The 17,457-nt window shown below is 39.5% G+C and overlaps 1 protein-coding gene across 1 annotated transcript in view; it reads right to left on the reverse strand.

Moving 5' to 3' along the window:
- Window positions 1-9,792: 9,792 nt before the first annotated feature.
- The window catches only part of LOC148733136 (E3 ubiquitin-protein ligase UBR4-like), a 41,086-nt gene continuing 33,421 nt past the window's right edge, over window positions 9,793-17,457 (reverse strand). The window contains 8 exon segments of the mRNA XM_088756487.1: window positions 9,793-10,066; window positions 13,852-13,937; window positions 14,595-14,642; window positions 14,803-14,880; window positions 15,104-15,175; window positions 15,740-15,835; window positions 16,397-16,519; window positions 17,007-17,123. Of these exon segments, the coding sequence (XP_088612613.1) occupies window positions 9,946-10,066; window positions 13,852-13,937; window positions 14,595-14,642; window positions 14,803-14,880; window positions 15,104-15,175; window positions 15,740-15,835; window positions 16,397-16,519; window positions 17,007-17,123 (741 nt within the window). The 3' untranslated portion in view covers window positions 9,793-9,945.

Consider the following 17,457-nt stretch of genomic DNA (forward strand, 5'->3'; position numbering starts at 1 on the left):
CAGGCCAATTGAGCAACAAGAACAGGGGGATTACCTTCGTTTGGGAGCAAGCATTGGCATCAAAGGGGTCGCTGCTGCTGGGACTTTAGGTGCGATTTTGAAAGATGATGATGGTAACGATTATTTGCTTTCTAGTCATCATGTGATCGGAGAAGGAGACACAAGCGAGATAATCCACCCTGGGCTCTTCCACTACTTGAGCTCGTTTCTGGGGAAAGCTGCTTCATGATTGAAAACAAAGAACAGCCATTCACTCGTCTAGGTGATTCTGGGGCAGTGATTTTTGAAAAATGTGACGGAGAGGATTCCATGTTAGCGATTGGCATTGTTACTGGTGTACAAATTATGAACAACAAGTTTTCTGCCACTTTTGTGTCACCGTTGGATGCTGCTCTTGATAAAATGTCAAGGAAACTGAGTAAAAATCTTCAAATAGTCTCAAACTATGAATAGAAAACATCCTTGAAAAAGAATACGGGGTTTTAATTTTTTTTTTTTCCTGCTTGGAGGTCTCCTTCTGGATTTATTTAGAACCAGCGGACATTAAGACACAATTTGAATATGAATTGCTCCGACAACATTATAAGGTCTAATTTACCTTCAGTCTGAAATGAAGGAAAGTTACAAGGTTTATTTGCGAGAAAGTATTGTTGTCTTCCCCAAAGCACAGGAAGTGAGCTTATATTACAGCCATTTTGTTAATGAGTTTATTCATTAGTTAAAGAATTTCATTTTGTTCTACGATTGTTCCACGTAAAACTGTGCGCTGACTCGAGACCACAGGAAAAGTATAATCGCTATATATTGGTTGCTATTCGATCTGAAAATCTGGGTTAGCAATTTAAATACGTACATTTTTCGTTCAACGCACTGAACGAAAAAAACACCTAAATGCTTGAAATCAGAGTGGAAACGAGTGTTATTAACCGTCGATCAATGTTATTAATCCTTAAACATATTTAATAAAGGGATTATTAATCATTAATTAGGGACCTTAAGCTGTTAAGACGGCAACGCCGTAAAAGAAGTTCATTAAAAATGAATTTATGTTTTAAATTGGAAGTTAGCAAAAGGCCAGGTGTTTTTACCACCTTTTACAGCGCCAGACCTTATCTTTAGGGTATAGTCACTGAGAGCATCGTTCCGAGTTTGAAATGAAACTTTGCCGTCACGGTTTCTGTTCTCAGGCAACGAAGAAATATACAAAGTCGGAAACTGCACGTGCTGAGCTATCGTTCTGCTCATTAGATCTTTTGTTTTCCCACATCATTGTTGCCGTCGCCGTCGTGGTTTGCGTAAGATTCCTATTATCTCACTTTTCCCTTATCAACTATTAGACCAGTCATCGATTATCTTCTGGAGTGGGAGGAGAGTTGGGGGATTTTGTCGATCACATGGTTTTTAGGGGGAACAGGGCATAAAAGGGGGGGACTATAGGGGAATCATAGGAATACTACACCTTACAGGGGATCAGGTAGATTTCACAATGACTCAACCAAAATCCGTCGAGTTTGTTAAAGTAATAAAGCCATGGGGTTTTTCACAATGTAATTACAATTTAGAGGAATTCACTAAACGTTATCTGGAACTGGAAACAACCGGGAGACTGTTAAAATAAAAAAATTGGTATTAAGCAATGATTTTCTATATATGTAATTCTAGCTTATCTAGGTGTTGAAATTGTTACCTTCTGTCATTGTGACAAATAAGTCTTCTTAATTTGGCCAAATGCTGTAATACCAGGTGTTCGATTTTCACGGTAAATAGTTTTTTTGGTAAGTTACATTCGTATTGGACTTTAGTTTTCAAATAAGTGAATCAGCCTAATGGTGGAATAGTAGAGGAAGAAGCAGTTTCTCTGGTCAAAGTTGATTCTTATACAGATTTTTACTGGAAAGTATTTAAAATCTTCTTAAATCTTTTTTATTGCTGAAACAGGTGGACTGCTTTTCCGGAGACGTACGTAACAGTCGTTGTGCAAGGCAAGGGTGATCGATTTTGGTCACGTGACTAAAAAGATGTTTAGCACAAAAAATAAACGCACGTAAGAACATTCCTTCGCATCTCTTTTCCCGCGCTTTTGCTGTCTGTCGTTGTTTATCCGCTTTCGTTTAGTAATACAACATGATCCAGCTACGAGTGTTCTATAATATTTCTTTTCAGCTAAAATCGAAGCGATTATCAGACATCTTAGGCTATCGTCTACACTTTTACCACGGATACAGGACCTTTATTGTTTGTGTATGGAAGAGCCCGTGCGATTACGAGTGTTTGCGTTTGAGGCGTAAGGGATAGATCACGTGCGCATAATTCAAATACGCTTCTCTCCAGCGGCAACTGTTTCACACGTCTTCGAAGAAACAGTCTACCTGTTTCGGTAGTATCCTCTCTGGTTCTCATTTAAGGTCAATCCTTTGTCTAACTTACGATCAGGAAAGTCCTCTAATATTTAGTATTTTATTCTTATCACGTTTATATCAGTTTACCGAACAGACGCACGGCAACATGGAATCAGTTTTTTTGTATGATAAAAAAGCAAAATGTTGTTAATGGTGACGTCTATTATGCGCTGTCCTCAAAGAGCTCAACCAATCAAAATGCGCGAATAATTCAGCTTATCATAAAATTTTTTTAGATCTTAACTAGTCTTCCCTGCTGTAAGTTTATATAAAAGGGTACTAAGGAATAAAGAAGTTGAACTAAGCAGAACGTAGAGTGTCAGAGAAATTATTTTCCAAAAACTTATCATGTGTCGATAGTGCTATGTTTTCTATCACGGTTTATCCCTTCTCTGATTCCTTGGTTCTCCTTACACTTTTCGAAAATTATTGAAAGAGGCCTGCTAGTGAATCATATGATATTTCTTTTCAAAATAAGGGGATCGATACTGCGATGTCCAGCTCTAGAAAAAATACAAAGGAAGTTAAGAAATTTCCCTGTGCAACGAATTCATCGAATCATGGAATCGTCTGAATATTTGTCTTGCCATCGCACCCACTTCTGCTGATTTACCAAAGTCTGGCCTCCGTGCAGTTAAGAATGTTTTCTCTTTTGACTGCAAACATGCTTCAATCCCAAACAGATTTTTCCCGATTCCTGTTGGACGGGAAATGAGAGTTTTCACAGCCTCTGTATTTATATATATATATACAGATATACAGGACTTTTAGTTTTTAGTTTTTATGTAAATACGTTTCATCTGAAGAAGGCCGAAGGACGAAACGTCGCCACATTAAAGCTGGAACGGTTAGAAGTTTGCTTCATGTTTCATCGTTTTACACTTTCTATATATATATATAGAACAAAAATTTCAAATTTTATCAGGTGATATACTTTTGTAGCATACAAGTTATTTCGGTATCTGATACAAAGTGAAGTCATTTTCATCCACTCAAGATATCTCTCTAATAAGCATTTCTCCTTTGAAAGATGACGACTTGTATATCGCCTGTTATATCAAAATAGAAGGTTCAAAAACCGAAAAGTGACACAAGTGGTGTATCCAGATCAGGCCATCTCCTAATATTCAACACAGCTAAGGTGCAAGAAAGAGCAAATATAGGAAACAAAGCCAATATGGAATTAGAGAGCTAAAAAGTGAACGTGTCAGGGTGTAGAAAACGGATCAACAGAATCAGAGGCAAATGCAAGGGAACAATGACGAAGTGTAACAATGATGTATCGAATCCTTTTTGTCCGAAGATATGAGACATTTGCCCCATTTATTCTTTGCATACCATAATGGATTTTCGACCCTTTAAAAACGAAAATTAGGAATAAAATGAAAAAAAGATTTTGCCTGACATCTGGTGCCATGTACTGCCTGTAAAGGAAACATTTTTCAGTACTTAGTCAGCAATTCTTTCAGGGCATAACAACTAATCGCTGTGTGCCTGCGTGGTTTTTGTTTTGGCGTGAAGCCTGGTATATGGCGGCTTGGCCTTCTACTAACGTGGAATTTTAATGTTGACGGCAAACTTCACCAAGAATGGCTCAATTAGAACTATTTAGTTTCAGAAAAGATAATATCTCGCTCCCCTTTTGAAGAATTTGCATAGAAAAAAGTATCTCGCGAGACCGCAAAGATCAGAAATGGAGACCTTGTTTATGGTCGTTTATGGTGCTGCGCAAATTTTTAACGCCCGGATGAAAAGAGCAGCGCGTCGAAGGTAAGAAAAACTTTCAAACTGTTTGTTTGGAATTTGACAGTGTAGTCTGATCGTCCAGGTGGGTGAAGTCTTGAGAAGGACTGTTGTCGGTTGCGATGACTAACATTTCCAAAACTGAGCAGAAGTCATCATCAGAGTCTAGTGAAAAGTTGTTGTCAGTCGAATGTTCTAAGTCCAGTGCGTGTTAAATGACAGGTCAGGTTTGCCGTGATGTTATTGGCTGTAACACCCAGATGGCGTAAGTCGGTCGGGATTGGTCTGTTTCGTTCCGTCAGTAAAATTAGGTCGTTTTGTTCAGTTCCTCTGTAATGTTATTTATGTCGTGAATGAGACGTTTGTATGGCGCTGGCGGTGGTCAGTTGACACCTGTTGAGGAGAGTCTGTTCTAAGTTAGTAAACCAGCTTTCCAGAGTCAGTTGTTGAAAGTAGTTAGCGCTGTAGGTTAGGCAATTTGCGCAGAGTCCCAGTCCATAGTGTGGTTCGTAGGGCGACTTACAACCACGACTGACAACAATCCTTCTCAGGACTACACCCACCTGAACGATCAGACTACACTATCACATGTGATAGTGTAGTCGGGTTCAAACCAAGAATGGCTCATTTAGAATTATTTGAACTATCACATGTGAACTATCACATGTGAACTATCACATGTGAACATATAACTATCACATCTGATAGTGTAGCCGGGTTCAAACTATTAACTGTTTGGAACTCGTGATGGTGTTTTTAGATTATTTTGACTTTCATATTCTTTCATTCCTACATGTTTGTAAAGAAGTTGGATCATGTATCTTTTAGGATACCTCAATTGATATATCAGTTGACATTTTGACCGACTGTCGGCTGATATATTGATCAACACTCAGTTGACAATTGACCAACACTCAGTGAGACTTGGTCGATATATCTGTCGAGATGTATGTCAGCCGATACAGCTTTTAGTTCACAGATAGTTCTCTGATAGTTCACCAATACCTCCCCAATACCTCGCCGATACCTCACCAATACCTTGCCGACAATCCACTGGGCATCTTTAGGGTACAACGATGTATATATCGGTGGATGCATTGATGGATATATCAATCGAGGTACCCCCCCCCCCCCCCACACACAAAAAAAGACATGATCTATCAGGCACAACAGCAAAGTGTAACACCACTGGGCTTTTATTTTTCACTTCATTCTTAAACATATGATTTGAAATTCACATGATTTGAAGTACAGTAAACACCCGCATATAAGAACACATGGTGCGTTTAATATAAGTCGCATATTGAAACAACAAAAGGTCAAAGTAGCCTACAAACCACAACAAACAATCAACAGCCTTTTTCCACACCCCAAGGAGCTAGACGAACCTGACCGCCAGAAGTCAGGCATGGTGTACAAAATCAGTTGTACACAGTGTAATTTTAAGTACTATGGCCAATCAGAAAGATCATTAAAGACCAGAATTGCGGAGCACAAAAAGGCAGTTGCAGGTTTTGACTTAAACTCCAAAGTCGCAAGCCATGTCCACTTTTTCGACCATAACATGGATTTCACAAACGTCAGGGTCGTTGGTTTCGAAACTAATTACCACGAGAGACTTTTCCTTGAAGCCTGGCCCTCTACTTTGGATCCGAATGCGGGGAACTATCACATCCCACTTCCAGAAGCCTATAAAGACCTCGCGCGAGCATAAAATACATAGTCACGCGCGCAAGCTTCGCGTCACGTTTTCAACTTTAAATAATAATAATAACGGTTTATTCACAGTATATCCTCATAAAAGGTGTGGCTCTTCATCTGTGAAGGCCTACGATACCAAAATTTAATAATAAAACTAATTTATAATGACTAACTAAATTGTAATAAAAACTATACATGAAAGTAAATATGCAGAATATACTGGTTGGTGGTGGTGGTTGTTTCTATATCTTTACAAGGAAGACAAAGCGCTCGCCTTCAAGAATGCCTTGCAGAGCCTGCAGTATTCTTTAAAACCTGTGCACTTCCTTATATTTGTTGGAAAATCGTTAAAAATCATGGCTGCCGAATGCTGAAAGGTGCCTTGTACCAATGGAACATAAAGCCTTGGAGCAACACTGGAACGAAGATGCCTGACGGGTTTAACGACTTGCAAATTTCAATGGGAGGGCCAGTTAACAGAATACAGTGCTTTAAAAATAGTCTTTAGTAGCGAGTAGTCCCTTAGCTCCAGGATAGGTAGCCAGCCAAGATCCAAAATGGTAGATATACGGTTTACATATTTACAAGTGATGAGACTAGCCATAGCGAACTGGAGCCTTTGTAGTCTAGTTGAGAGGAACTTTGGTAGTGGATAAAAAACAATGTCACAGTAGCTTATTTTAGACAGAATTGTTTCTACCAAATGTTTCCGTAGTTTAAAATTAGTAAAGTTCCTTACTTTTCTTAAGGTTCTCAGAGTCGCATAACAAGATTTAAGAATAAAATTGATATGAAATTCCCATCTAAGATTTGAGTCAATGTGTACTCCCAGGAGTTTTGTCACATTTATACGTTCCAGTGGTTTAACGGAGATATCTTATCCCAACTCCAGATTCCGAGAGAATGAACATGAGCCATCTGTGGAGTTGAGATAAGAATGGCCTCGGTTTTCTTAGAATTTAGGGCCAGGTTTGAATCATTTGAACAGGCGCTGAGGCCTGCCAGGGTCGCATTCATGCTTTCCGCTAGAGATGGGATCTGCGGTGTAGTACAGCTAGTGTATAATGTTGTATCGTCCGCATATTGGAAACTTTTGACTGTTGGTGGAAGAATATCTTGAAGATCCGCGACGTAGAGATTGAACAACATCGGTCCAAGGATTGAGCCTTGGGGGATTCCAAATTCGGAGAGCACGGGTGAGGATTTGCGATCATCAATTTGAACGTAATGTCTCCTGCCGCATAGTTAATTTGCAAGCCATTCGAGGACATACTTTGAAAAACCGAGGTGATGCAACTTGGTTATCGCCGTTTTAAAACAAACGGTATCAAATGCTTTCGAAAAGTCTGCTAGTACCATAAGAGTTACCTCTTTCCTTTTCATGGCACTCAATAGGTCGTCCCTTATACCTAAGAGTACCGTAGAGGTCGAATGCCCCTTACGAAAGCTCGAGATGGTGTCTCTAAGGAGAGATTCTCTAGTGCAGAAATCAGTCATTTGGGAAGCAACTAACTTCTCAAATACCTTAGAAAGTATGGGAAGAATCGACACTGGACGCAAGTGATCATCCGAGACCGGTGTGTCAACTTTTGGAATGGGGCTGACACGCGCGATTTTCCAGACATGCGGGAAGTACAACTTTGAAATACAGTTATTGATGATAGTTGTGAGTGGGTCGGCCATGCATCCAGCAGCTAGCTTTACAAACCGGGCTGGCAATTGGTCGGGTCCATTTGAGCAATCACTGCGCAGTTGTTTAAGGGTTCGCAGGACTTCTCTTTGTGTAACACTTTCCAGGTGGAAGGCGCTCTCTTTATCCGTAAGACCGCGGATGAACTGGAAGAGTTCATCTTCGTTTGTCCATTCAACATCAAGCGTTCTCCTTGCGGTCGTAGCAAAATGAAGATTAAGCTTGTCTGGGTCGAACCTTAAAGGCTGTCGACAGGGGTGGAGTACGCGATGAACCATGCGCCAGACTTGCTTAGACTTGTTGGACAGCAAAGCCTTTTCCATGAAAGCTTTACGAGCTTTGCGTATAGCGTTCTTTATTTTATTTCGCACTTCCCGGAAAGCAGACCGAGAAGATTCTGAATTTGACTGATGCGCTTCGCGCCTCAGTTTGTCTCTTTGTGACTAGAGGTTAAGTATTGTTTCGTTATCCATCCACGGGGCGGGAGGACGTGTCACACGGCACCTTCTGAGGGGTGCGCGCCTTTCAAGGCAGTCGTTAAACAAGGTGTTGAGAGTCTCTAATTGATCGTCAGGGTCATCAGTTGATGTTATTACCGAAAATGGTAGTGCAGAGAAGTCCTCTAAAAAAGCTGTCTCATTTAAGTTCCTCAGGTTTCTGATGTACTTATATCTTGGCTGATAACGAGCTACGCGGATGTTTACACACGCGAAGGGGCCATCGTGGTCACTCACAATACTGCACGGTATCACACCATGAGATGTTATTTTGGATGGATCATTGATAATAATGTGACCCAGTAAGGTTCGTGATGTTCTTGTTGTTCTTGTAGGTTTGTCAATGATTTGCTTGACATGAAGGTAGTCAAGTAGGGAAATATATCGCCGCGTTGGGGCGTCCCACTGCGCAGTAATGCAACCGATGAGATCTTCGAACTTGTCCAGCCATGCCGAAGGTCTGTGCATAGCTTTTGACCGGTAAAAACTCCCCAGCATGTCTTTGTATATGTCTTTGTATGTGTATCATGTCTTTGTAAATGGCGTATGATAACGATCTTCGTTTTTCATATCACTGATGAAGGCTTAAGCATTTGCCGAAACGTCTGTTTCAAAAATAACAACAGTCAGAGGCAACCAATTTCTATAAAACTCATGACATCTCCTGACTAAACTTTTTCCATTTTTAAACAAGTATGGACTTTCCTTAGAACTTTTTAATATCAGTTCATATTTAATACAAAAAAAAAACACAAACACGACAAACAATACTTTTGCCTCTTGAACTCAAAAACTATCCCTCAAGTGCAATTCTGAGGCTAATATATTGTGTGATGGGCTTTATAGTAACGATGATAGAAACAATCATATGCGCTCAATTTGTTCTTCTGCATAGGTGATAAAGGCTTTCTTTTTGTGTCAGTTGGTACCTAACACAAAACATATCAATCATGTTTTTCATGTTTTGCTTCCAGGACTCAAAACCTATCATCTTTGTACAAATTCGAGGCTTACATATCTTGCAATAGGCTTTATATATACACTACATACATATACTTTATCACTCGAGTGTTCTTTGACGATTACTGTTGGCAATTTCCGCCACATTTGCAGAGGCCGGTGCGCACCAGATTAGCCTTCATACACTTACATCTCTCCCTGCATGCAGTTTTACATCCACAGTGGATAAATTCATAGCAGGTGTCTTTTGCTTGTTTAAAAGTCGTCCAATACGGTGACCAGTCACTTGCTAGATGCTACCATCCCCAGTCTGCAGGGCTAGGAAGTGCGGGCTGGCACAAGGGGGTTTGGCCCAAAGTATGAACTCCCTGAAGTACTGCTCGTCTATATAACGTAGACAGGTGGACTCTAAATGTAACACTAGTCCCCAGAACAGAAAATGTGATGACTTCTTTTCCATTGTGTTTTCCCAGTCTTCAAATATTAGGCTCTGCTCAGTCTCCTCAAGTTTATCCTTGTATGCACTGTACGCTTTCTTCTTCAGAATATGAAGACTTGCCGCTGTCACTTAGTGTGCACGTCGTGTGCGTGTCACATGACTTGCAGTTAGAAACGATTCTGCGACCCCTTGAGTTGCAACCCCGCGCTATACATGATCTTTGACCATCCTCAACCAGTAAGCCACTTTCCTAGCATTTTTGATAAAGCCATCTCGATATGGAGTCCTTCATGGAGTCCTTCGATATGGAGTCCATCATGGCGAAGAGCTTGTCTTCATTAAATTCAAGAAGCGTCCACTGGATATGCTTTGCCAGGGCATATAAAGGTTGGTAAAGGGCGATAACTGGCGTTTGCAAGGGGTTAAGGTGCTGCACAGCCGCTTTGGTGACTTTCATGCTATGTGCTACCATGGCCAGTGAATATGCATTCTCAGTAAACACAGGAAGCAGCGTAGCTATCGCAGGCTTATAGATGGAGAGTGGAGTTTTGGAGGCTCCGTAAGCCGCCCACGAAACAAAATCCTTCGGGTCAAGTTCTTCCTTGTTGTATAACTCTTGTGCACGTGATAGCCAGTCCTTTATGCAATGGCAAAAAGAAAAGAATTCGAAATCCGTTTAGTTGTCCTCATGTAGTATTAATTTATTATTCTAAAGTATAAACGAAACAAATAAAATAACAAAGTGAATCGTAAAGAAAAAAGATGAATAGCAAGAAAATATACTTTTTAAGTGGCCACATTAAAAAGAAATAAAAATAATTTTCGCTTTTTCGGTATATCTGCGGGCTAATGATAAAAAAAGCTAATAAAAAAAAAAACCTTATAACTGGTCACGTGACCGCCTCAAAAGCTTGAAGTGTATCAAAATGTACAACAAATTATCAGTTTTGTTATAACTGACGGTTATTTTCCTTAAACTCTTTCCTTTAAGGCGTTTTTTATTTTAAGCCTCGCTTCCATGCTAGCAAATTCGGGGCATGCGCAGATCTGGACTCTAGAGCTTAATTTGGCTTGGCCCTACATCCGAAAATATTTCCCTTAGAGCCCTTAACAATCTGTGAAAGTTTCATGCTTGTATCACCAATTTGAACAAATCGAGCTTTTTGTGGTCGATAACAGCTGGACTAATTGAATTTAGTGGTAATAAAAAATCCTTTTGCCTTCTAGTTTTTTGGGAAGTAATGCCCTTTGCTTAAAGATTCTCGTCAAAATTCCACTGCTCTTGTTCGATCGCCTTATAGACCAAAACTTAGTCCTCAGCTCTATTCCTACCACTTTAAATAGTTTATTTGCTGATTGTACCGGGATCTTCGTTCTATACAAGGGTTCCTTATCAGGGTTTCTACCTTTTTTCCCAGATGTTTTAGCAGTTGCTTTCCTTCTTTTGCTTTTGTCTTTTTTTTTTTTTGTAATATAACTTTTTTGTGTGACAGATACATGGATATTGAGGGCAAAGCAATCCAAAAATATGGATTGTAATTTTGATGTTTTAAATGAATATCAATTATTTCTCAGACAACTTCTGGAGGAAAAATCATCGCTAAACCGTCAATTTTACTTCGCGAGATGGAAGAACTACAATAAGAGTCCGGACTTGCGTGTTGTATTTGCCGTGAGGGATACAAATATCATCCATAAAAGGTCTGTTGTACCCTTTGGACGTGTCTTACCCAGCAGAGCGGACGTAATTCCGGCGAGCGAGTGCTCAGTATTTTCTCAGCGAAAAATAGGGCCGTCTTCTTTGATCTTATTGAAAGCGGGAGGCTGGGGAGGGAAAGAAATTTGTACCGAGGGGGCGAGTGACAGTTAAAGAACAGGGAGGGGTGAGGGTGGGGGAGTAAATATTTCGTCCCTTCCCACCCCCTCCTACCGTCGACTCTAACTCCAAATTCTGACCGATTAAATAAATGATCGCGCGCTTCTTAATGTTAACTCACCCTAATAAGACACCTGCACTGCAGACTAAATGTGTTCTTGAAACATGGAAGTTTAGGAAGCTCAGCTATTGTAACATTTCACAGTGTAAAACAATTGTCCCTGCTTAACTTCGGAGTTTTTTTTTTTTCGTTACAGGTTCTCGGTATCTACTCATTCACTAAAAGATGTATACTAGAGGAATTCGAAAAAAAAAACAACGAAAAACACACATCAGAAAACTCTGCGGATTTGTTTACAAGGTTATTGTTCTTGTCAGAGTTTAAATTTGTCTTGCTGTTAGCTATACTCAAAGTTATTTGCCAAAAGTGATAGAGCAGTCAACAAGGAAAGAAGTGATAATGGGAAAGTCAAATATCTGTGGGGAATGAAAGAGCTGTTTCACAATACTTTGTATTATCTGGATGAAGTAAAAAACTGTGCCGTAATAGAAAATGCCTCAATGCAATAGTTTTCTAGAATTAGGTAATTTACAAGTTTGCGAGTTGACAAGTACTAGGAAAAGAGCAAAAATGAATGCAGACTGGCAAAGATGGAGAAGATTGCGGATAACTGCTCTCTAAGGTTTTGGCAACCGCTGCTTCATCAGCCACAATGAACATGACTTCAGCGCGAAGCAGATGGATCATCGTCATCATCACAAGTCATAATTATTATGTACCCCACCAGCAGTTTCATTTTAGACGATGTTATGAACCACCGTATGGTATTATTTTACATGGAAAGTTATTCAAGTTGCGAGCATGACTTTACCAAATTTAGTGACATCTTTGGTATGTTTACTTTCTGTTGTTGTATCCGCAGGGGGGTATATATTTTACTGTAAGTCACCTCAGTATCGTACACTATGATTGTCACATGGCCGCTGTGAGGTGAGTAAAATGTTAAATTCATTTGTCTAAAAGGAATAAAATTTTCTTTTCTCTCTCGCATTCTGCCTGTCTGTCTGTCTGGTTCTCGTTCATTCTTTATCACGTTCTTTCTGTCATTCGTTTTATTGTTGTTTTGACGTCATAAAAATATTTTAAGTGTTGTAACAACCTTGTCTCCTAAATTGCCGTTTAGTTAATGTGGAACCTCGATTTAACGAACCTCTATTTAACGAAGTCCTCGATATAACGAACGATTCTTCAGTTTCAGCCCGGCTAAAGTTACAGTAAAGTGAATGCCCCAGAATCTCGATTTATAACATAACCAAAGTAAAGCGCGCGCTCTGATTGGTCAATTTAGCGTCTCCCATTTGCCCATGGGTGTACGCTGCTGACGTGAGCAAGTGCAAAGACTATTTTTCCGCGCGCGCTTGTTTTTTCTGGTCACGTAAGATTTGTTAAATAAAAGGGAACTCTTTAGCTACAATGTATCAATGTTATGTTATAAAACAAATGGTAAACACCACAGAGTACACTATTGATTTATGGATGCACTTGGGAGGTTTGCTAAGCACTCGAGAAGCTAGAGTCGCTCTCGGCTATCGCCTCGAGCGACTGTTTCGCTTCTTTCGTGCTTAGCAACCTCCCGCGTGCATCCATAACTCAATAGTGTACGCTGTGGTGCTTACCATTTGTTAAATAACGAACCCTCGATAGAACGAATCAATTTCCCCAGTCCCTTGGCACTTCACTAAATCGAGGTTCCACTGTAACTGCCTCGTTGTACTGTTTGTTTGTCTGTTTTAGTTCTCTATTTTTGTGATAAAGTGAATTTGTGATGTTTGTATTTACTAACATACTTGCTCGTGGTCGTGACGAGTGGGAAAGCGCCGCCCCTCAGAATGCGAACACTAAGTGCAATGGTCTTTTACCAATCTGGCGTCCTCAGGTAATGAATCCAGCAGAATCTTAAAAATAGCAGAATGCTATATCACTAACTTTCGTAGGAGTTCAACATGCTTTAGCTTTTCAAAGCGTCTAGTAATTTGTCGAACTTATTTGAGTTTATGAGGCTTATATCATGGAATAGTGTCGTGACTTTGAATTAACTCATGGCGGAGTCGTCCATAACTCCCTCGTGATACGAGGCCTGCATTAGTAGTTGTACAATTTAACGTTTGTGTTCCTTACCAGGTCTCTGAATCAGCGTTTGCGAGTTACTTGGCAAGGTGGGTGTACCTTTTGCGCTTTGTAGTGATCATAGAAAGGCGCATGTTCTGACATGACGAACAGTAAGTCACGGGCAAACGATAAATGACCTTAGTGAAAGTTTTCGCACAAATTGCAGTTTTGGTTTAAATCAGCCTTAAGGTTTCTCCAAGCGCAACAATTAATTAGACTGACCTGATAGACTTTCATGATATCAGAAATATTGCCATTTTCGTGGTGTTCAGATCTCAAGGTAGAATCGAAAACAAAATTACTTGTCACAAACTGTATTTACACTTCACGCATAAATTCTATTTTTCAACTAAAAATGTAAATTCTTTGAACCCACCTGACAATTTTCATGTGTGATTTTAGAGCATGAAGATCTCTTAATTGGCGATAACTTTCTTTAGATCCACACAGGAACAGCAACAGCTGTAAGAAAAACAACAATTTTGCTATTAAATAACGAATATTTGGAGGAAGAGAGCGAGGCACAAGTGAAGATTTAGTTTATGTAATCACAGTTCAACACATCGTGATACCAAATGACTGAAACTGAGGCAAACCTGCTTTTGAGATTCTTACTAGTTGTTTTCCTCGCATCAATTTAGGAAGCTCTGGCAATAATTTTTAGATGCACCCCTTCAGAGGGGGAAGGCTATGCTTACAATAATTTATATTTGAACGAAAATGACCAAAAAAGGTCAGATCTTCTTTCTCATTTAATATAGCCTAAGGTGAATGGTAGCTGTTAAGGTTTTTATTGGGTGTATCCTCCTAGAATTGAATTTAACAAGATTCTAAGACTCTAGCTCGTCAAAACAACTATCCGAACTCGTGAACAACAACTTCTCTCCAAGACTTCAACTCAATTTCTGGTATAGGAAAGCTATGCATGTGTCAATAAACACGCCACTTCATAAGATAAACAGTATTCGGCTTCATGCTACGTTCTAATTAAGTATGAAACAAACGTTCGCAGTATTGAGTTCTTAAGGCTCGCAAGGTTCAATTCCTAGATTCATTAAGGTTTGGTTCTTAAGGTTCGTGTTACGTTTCTTAGCAGTAGCCTTTTCAGTGGTTATTTACCTTTCGGACTTGTCTTCTCACGAATGGAGTCTGCTGAATCAAAAGGTACTAAAATAAAAGAAAAGGATATTTTAACGTTACCAGTGAAAACTGCATGTATGTGAAAACTGCATGTATGATATAGATTGTGTTGCATACAATGCAAGTTCTGCATAGTTTAGATTAAACCAAACGAAATCAATCTTTCCGTACATTCTGCCTCACTAACCTCGCACAAGATTTGATACCATTCCTCGCCAAACTGTGGGGAATTGTCAAGATGAAGAGAATCTGCAACCTTCTTCACCTAAAGTGAAACAAAGTTTTTAAGCATAATCTAGACTTACGCTTTACCCAATTTGTCTCCGAGCAAAAGGACTAGCACAGCCACATTACTCACACTAATAGGTGTCATTACATTCGTTTACAATAAAATAACTCTTGAGATTATGCACAGTGTAATACAACAATCAACCTAGACGCACAATTGGTTGCCTGTTTTTTAAAAAGTTGATTTTTATCACATTTACTTGGTATGGAAGTCTCAGAGCCATTTCAGTCAGCAGTTGTGGATAAGCTTCAAACACATCTCCGGCGTGTCCCTAAATGACGAATGAACATTAAAAAAAAAAAATTATAAAAATCACAAATATTTGCAATCAAGTCCGGTCGCTGAATAACATTCTTCATGTTGAGTGAACACAAGCGAACTTTCAACAATATTGGAACGTTTACATTTCACAAGTGATTTAGCACAACGTGCAATCAGTATGAAAGACAGATAAAGTGCATTTCGAAAGGGTGTCTCAAAACCAAAGCCAAATTTGCAACAAAGGCCGATAAGAACAAACGAGGCTATCAAAAGATGTCATTGAGAAGTCAGTTAAATCAAGAAAACTGTCAGAAGAGCAGGAAATACCCTGTACCGGGTCGCGACAAGCGCTTTGCATCCGATTGGCTGAGAAGCTGACGTAAGTTTTCTTCACCAATAAAACAGCGCAGTAGATTTTAACCAATGTCGTGGCGTATTACTTGAGATCTTCGATTGAAAATTTCTTCTCATCATTGCTCACCACACAGTGGGTATCTTTCATTGGACTACACAAAATAAAGCATACGAAGTCTCCGTCGTTAAACAAAGTGATCTTCCAATGAACAGAACGCACCTTGACATACTGTCTTAGGAAGAATGGTGACATGTCCGGTGGTGGGCTTGTGGGATGAGGCTTCAATAATGCTCCACCGATACCAGACGGCTCCTCCTGGATAAACAAAAATAATTTTATCCCTGAGATTAGGTAGTTGATAGTGTTAAAAGCCGAAAGCATGAAGTTACGTCAACAGCATGTAGGAAGGGAAGTCTCTTAAATAAAGTACGACATTTGAAGACTCGAACACAGAAAAAATTGATAACAGAGTTAATATTACTCGGGCAAAATTGAATATTTTTGTTCCTTTCATAAAAGTACCATGTACAATTCAAATTAAAATCAGAGTACTATTTTGTCATGTTTTTCAATAACCAGGGCTCGACACTAACGGTAGCCAACTAGCCACGGACAAGTAGAAATTCAGTTTTTTGGCTGGTGGTTTTCGATTTCCACTGGCCAACTTGGCTAGTAAACAAACTGAAATTGTCGTAACATCTACGTTGTCACTAGCCACTTGGATAGTAAGTTGAAGAGTTAGTGTCGAGCCCTGAATAATGTAAGATTCTTGTTGATACTTTCGTTATTTCAGTTTGACATCCACCTAAACTGTTAAGCTGTTCATGTAACAATGAAAAGATCTTGGTGTTTATAGAATTTCAAATGGAGGCCTACTTCTTCGTGGCTGGCCACCTCTTTCCAGTGCTCCAAAAGAGTCTTTAGAATTTCCAGACAGTTACTTGTAATTCCCAACTCACACAGAGTGGCTGACGTTTGTCTACACACCAAAGAGGAAGCCTTGAGGGAAAAATATCCATCATGAGTTACTAGGTCTTCACGGTTACACCTGGTTTCAAAATAAATTTGCACTAATTCTAATAAACTTTTTTACTGCTGACAAGTCTTGCAGTTCAATCCACTCTCGTTCTCAAATATTTACAAGTTTGAAAATGTTGCACTTTTTCGCGTAGCTGTTAAATAAGCACTGTACTCAACAACTACACACAGATGTAACATGGATCTCTTGGCTGTAAATAAAGATCTTCTCATTTCGGTAATATAATTCTCATAAATCAAAAAAATTAGAAAGAAAAAGGTGTACATGGCTCCTTCTCATTTTACCTCAACAGAAAACGCGAGTAACCGAGACGACATATGTTTTTACCGGGCCAATCACTGTTCAAAGTAAAGCAGACCAGTGCAATCCCTTATGACTTCCACATTTGATAAGGAAATTGCGCTTACAAGCACTTATCTTTAAGCAAAGATGATAAATTTTCGTTACCCCAGAACCACTTTTTGAACTGGACTTTGTTCTTGACATCAGCACACTCAACAGCCTCATGATGATCAGCCAGACCTCGTGTTGTTTGGATCGAGATGAAATGTGTTTCACATCCTGCTAAAATAATAAAAGAATGATATTTTCAGTGTAAGTTTCATATCGATAGCAACTGAAACCATTCTCGGCAGTACCAAAGAAAAAGCGCAACGAACAAACTTTTATTTCTCTATAGTTCAGCTATGAGGCTTGCTAATGTACATCACAAGCTAGCTTCAGTCGCTTTGTTAGAACCCAAGCATAGCATACTGTAAGAAATAATCAATACACAGGCACTCTTTTGAAACGCATTTCCATTGAAGACTGTAAACCAAAGCAAATTAATAAAAACAGACAAACAAAGGAAGGAAAATATCGCATGGAGGCGATGAAAACGTTAAATCTACCAAGGAAA

This window comes from Stylophora pistillata, chromosome 4 (genome assembly GCF_964205215.1).
Source record: "Stylophora pistillata chromosome 4, jaStyPist1.2, whole genome shotgun sequence".
In the NCBI taxonomy this organism is placed as follows: Eukaryota; Metazoa; Cnidaria; class Anthozoa; order Scleractinia; family Pocilloporidae; genus Stylophora; species Stylophora pistillata.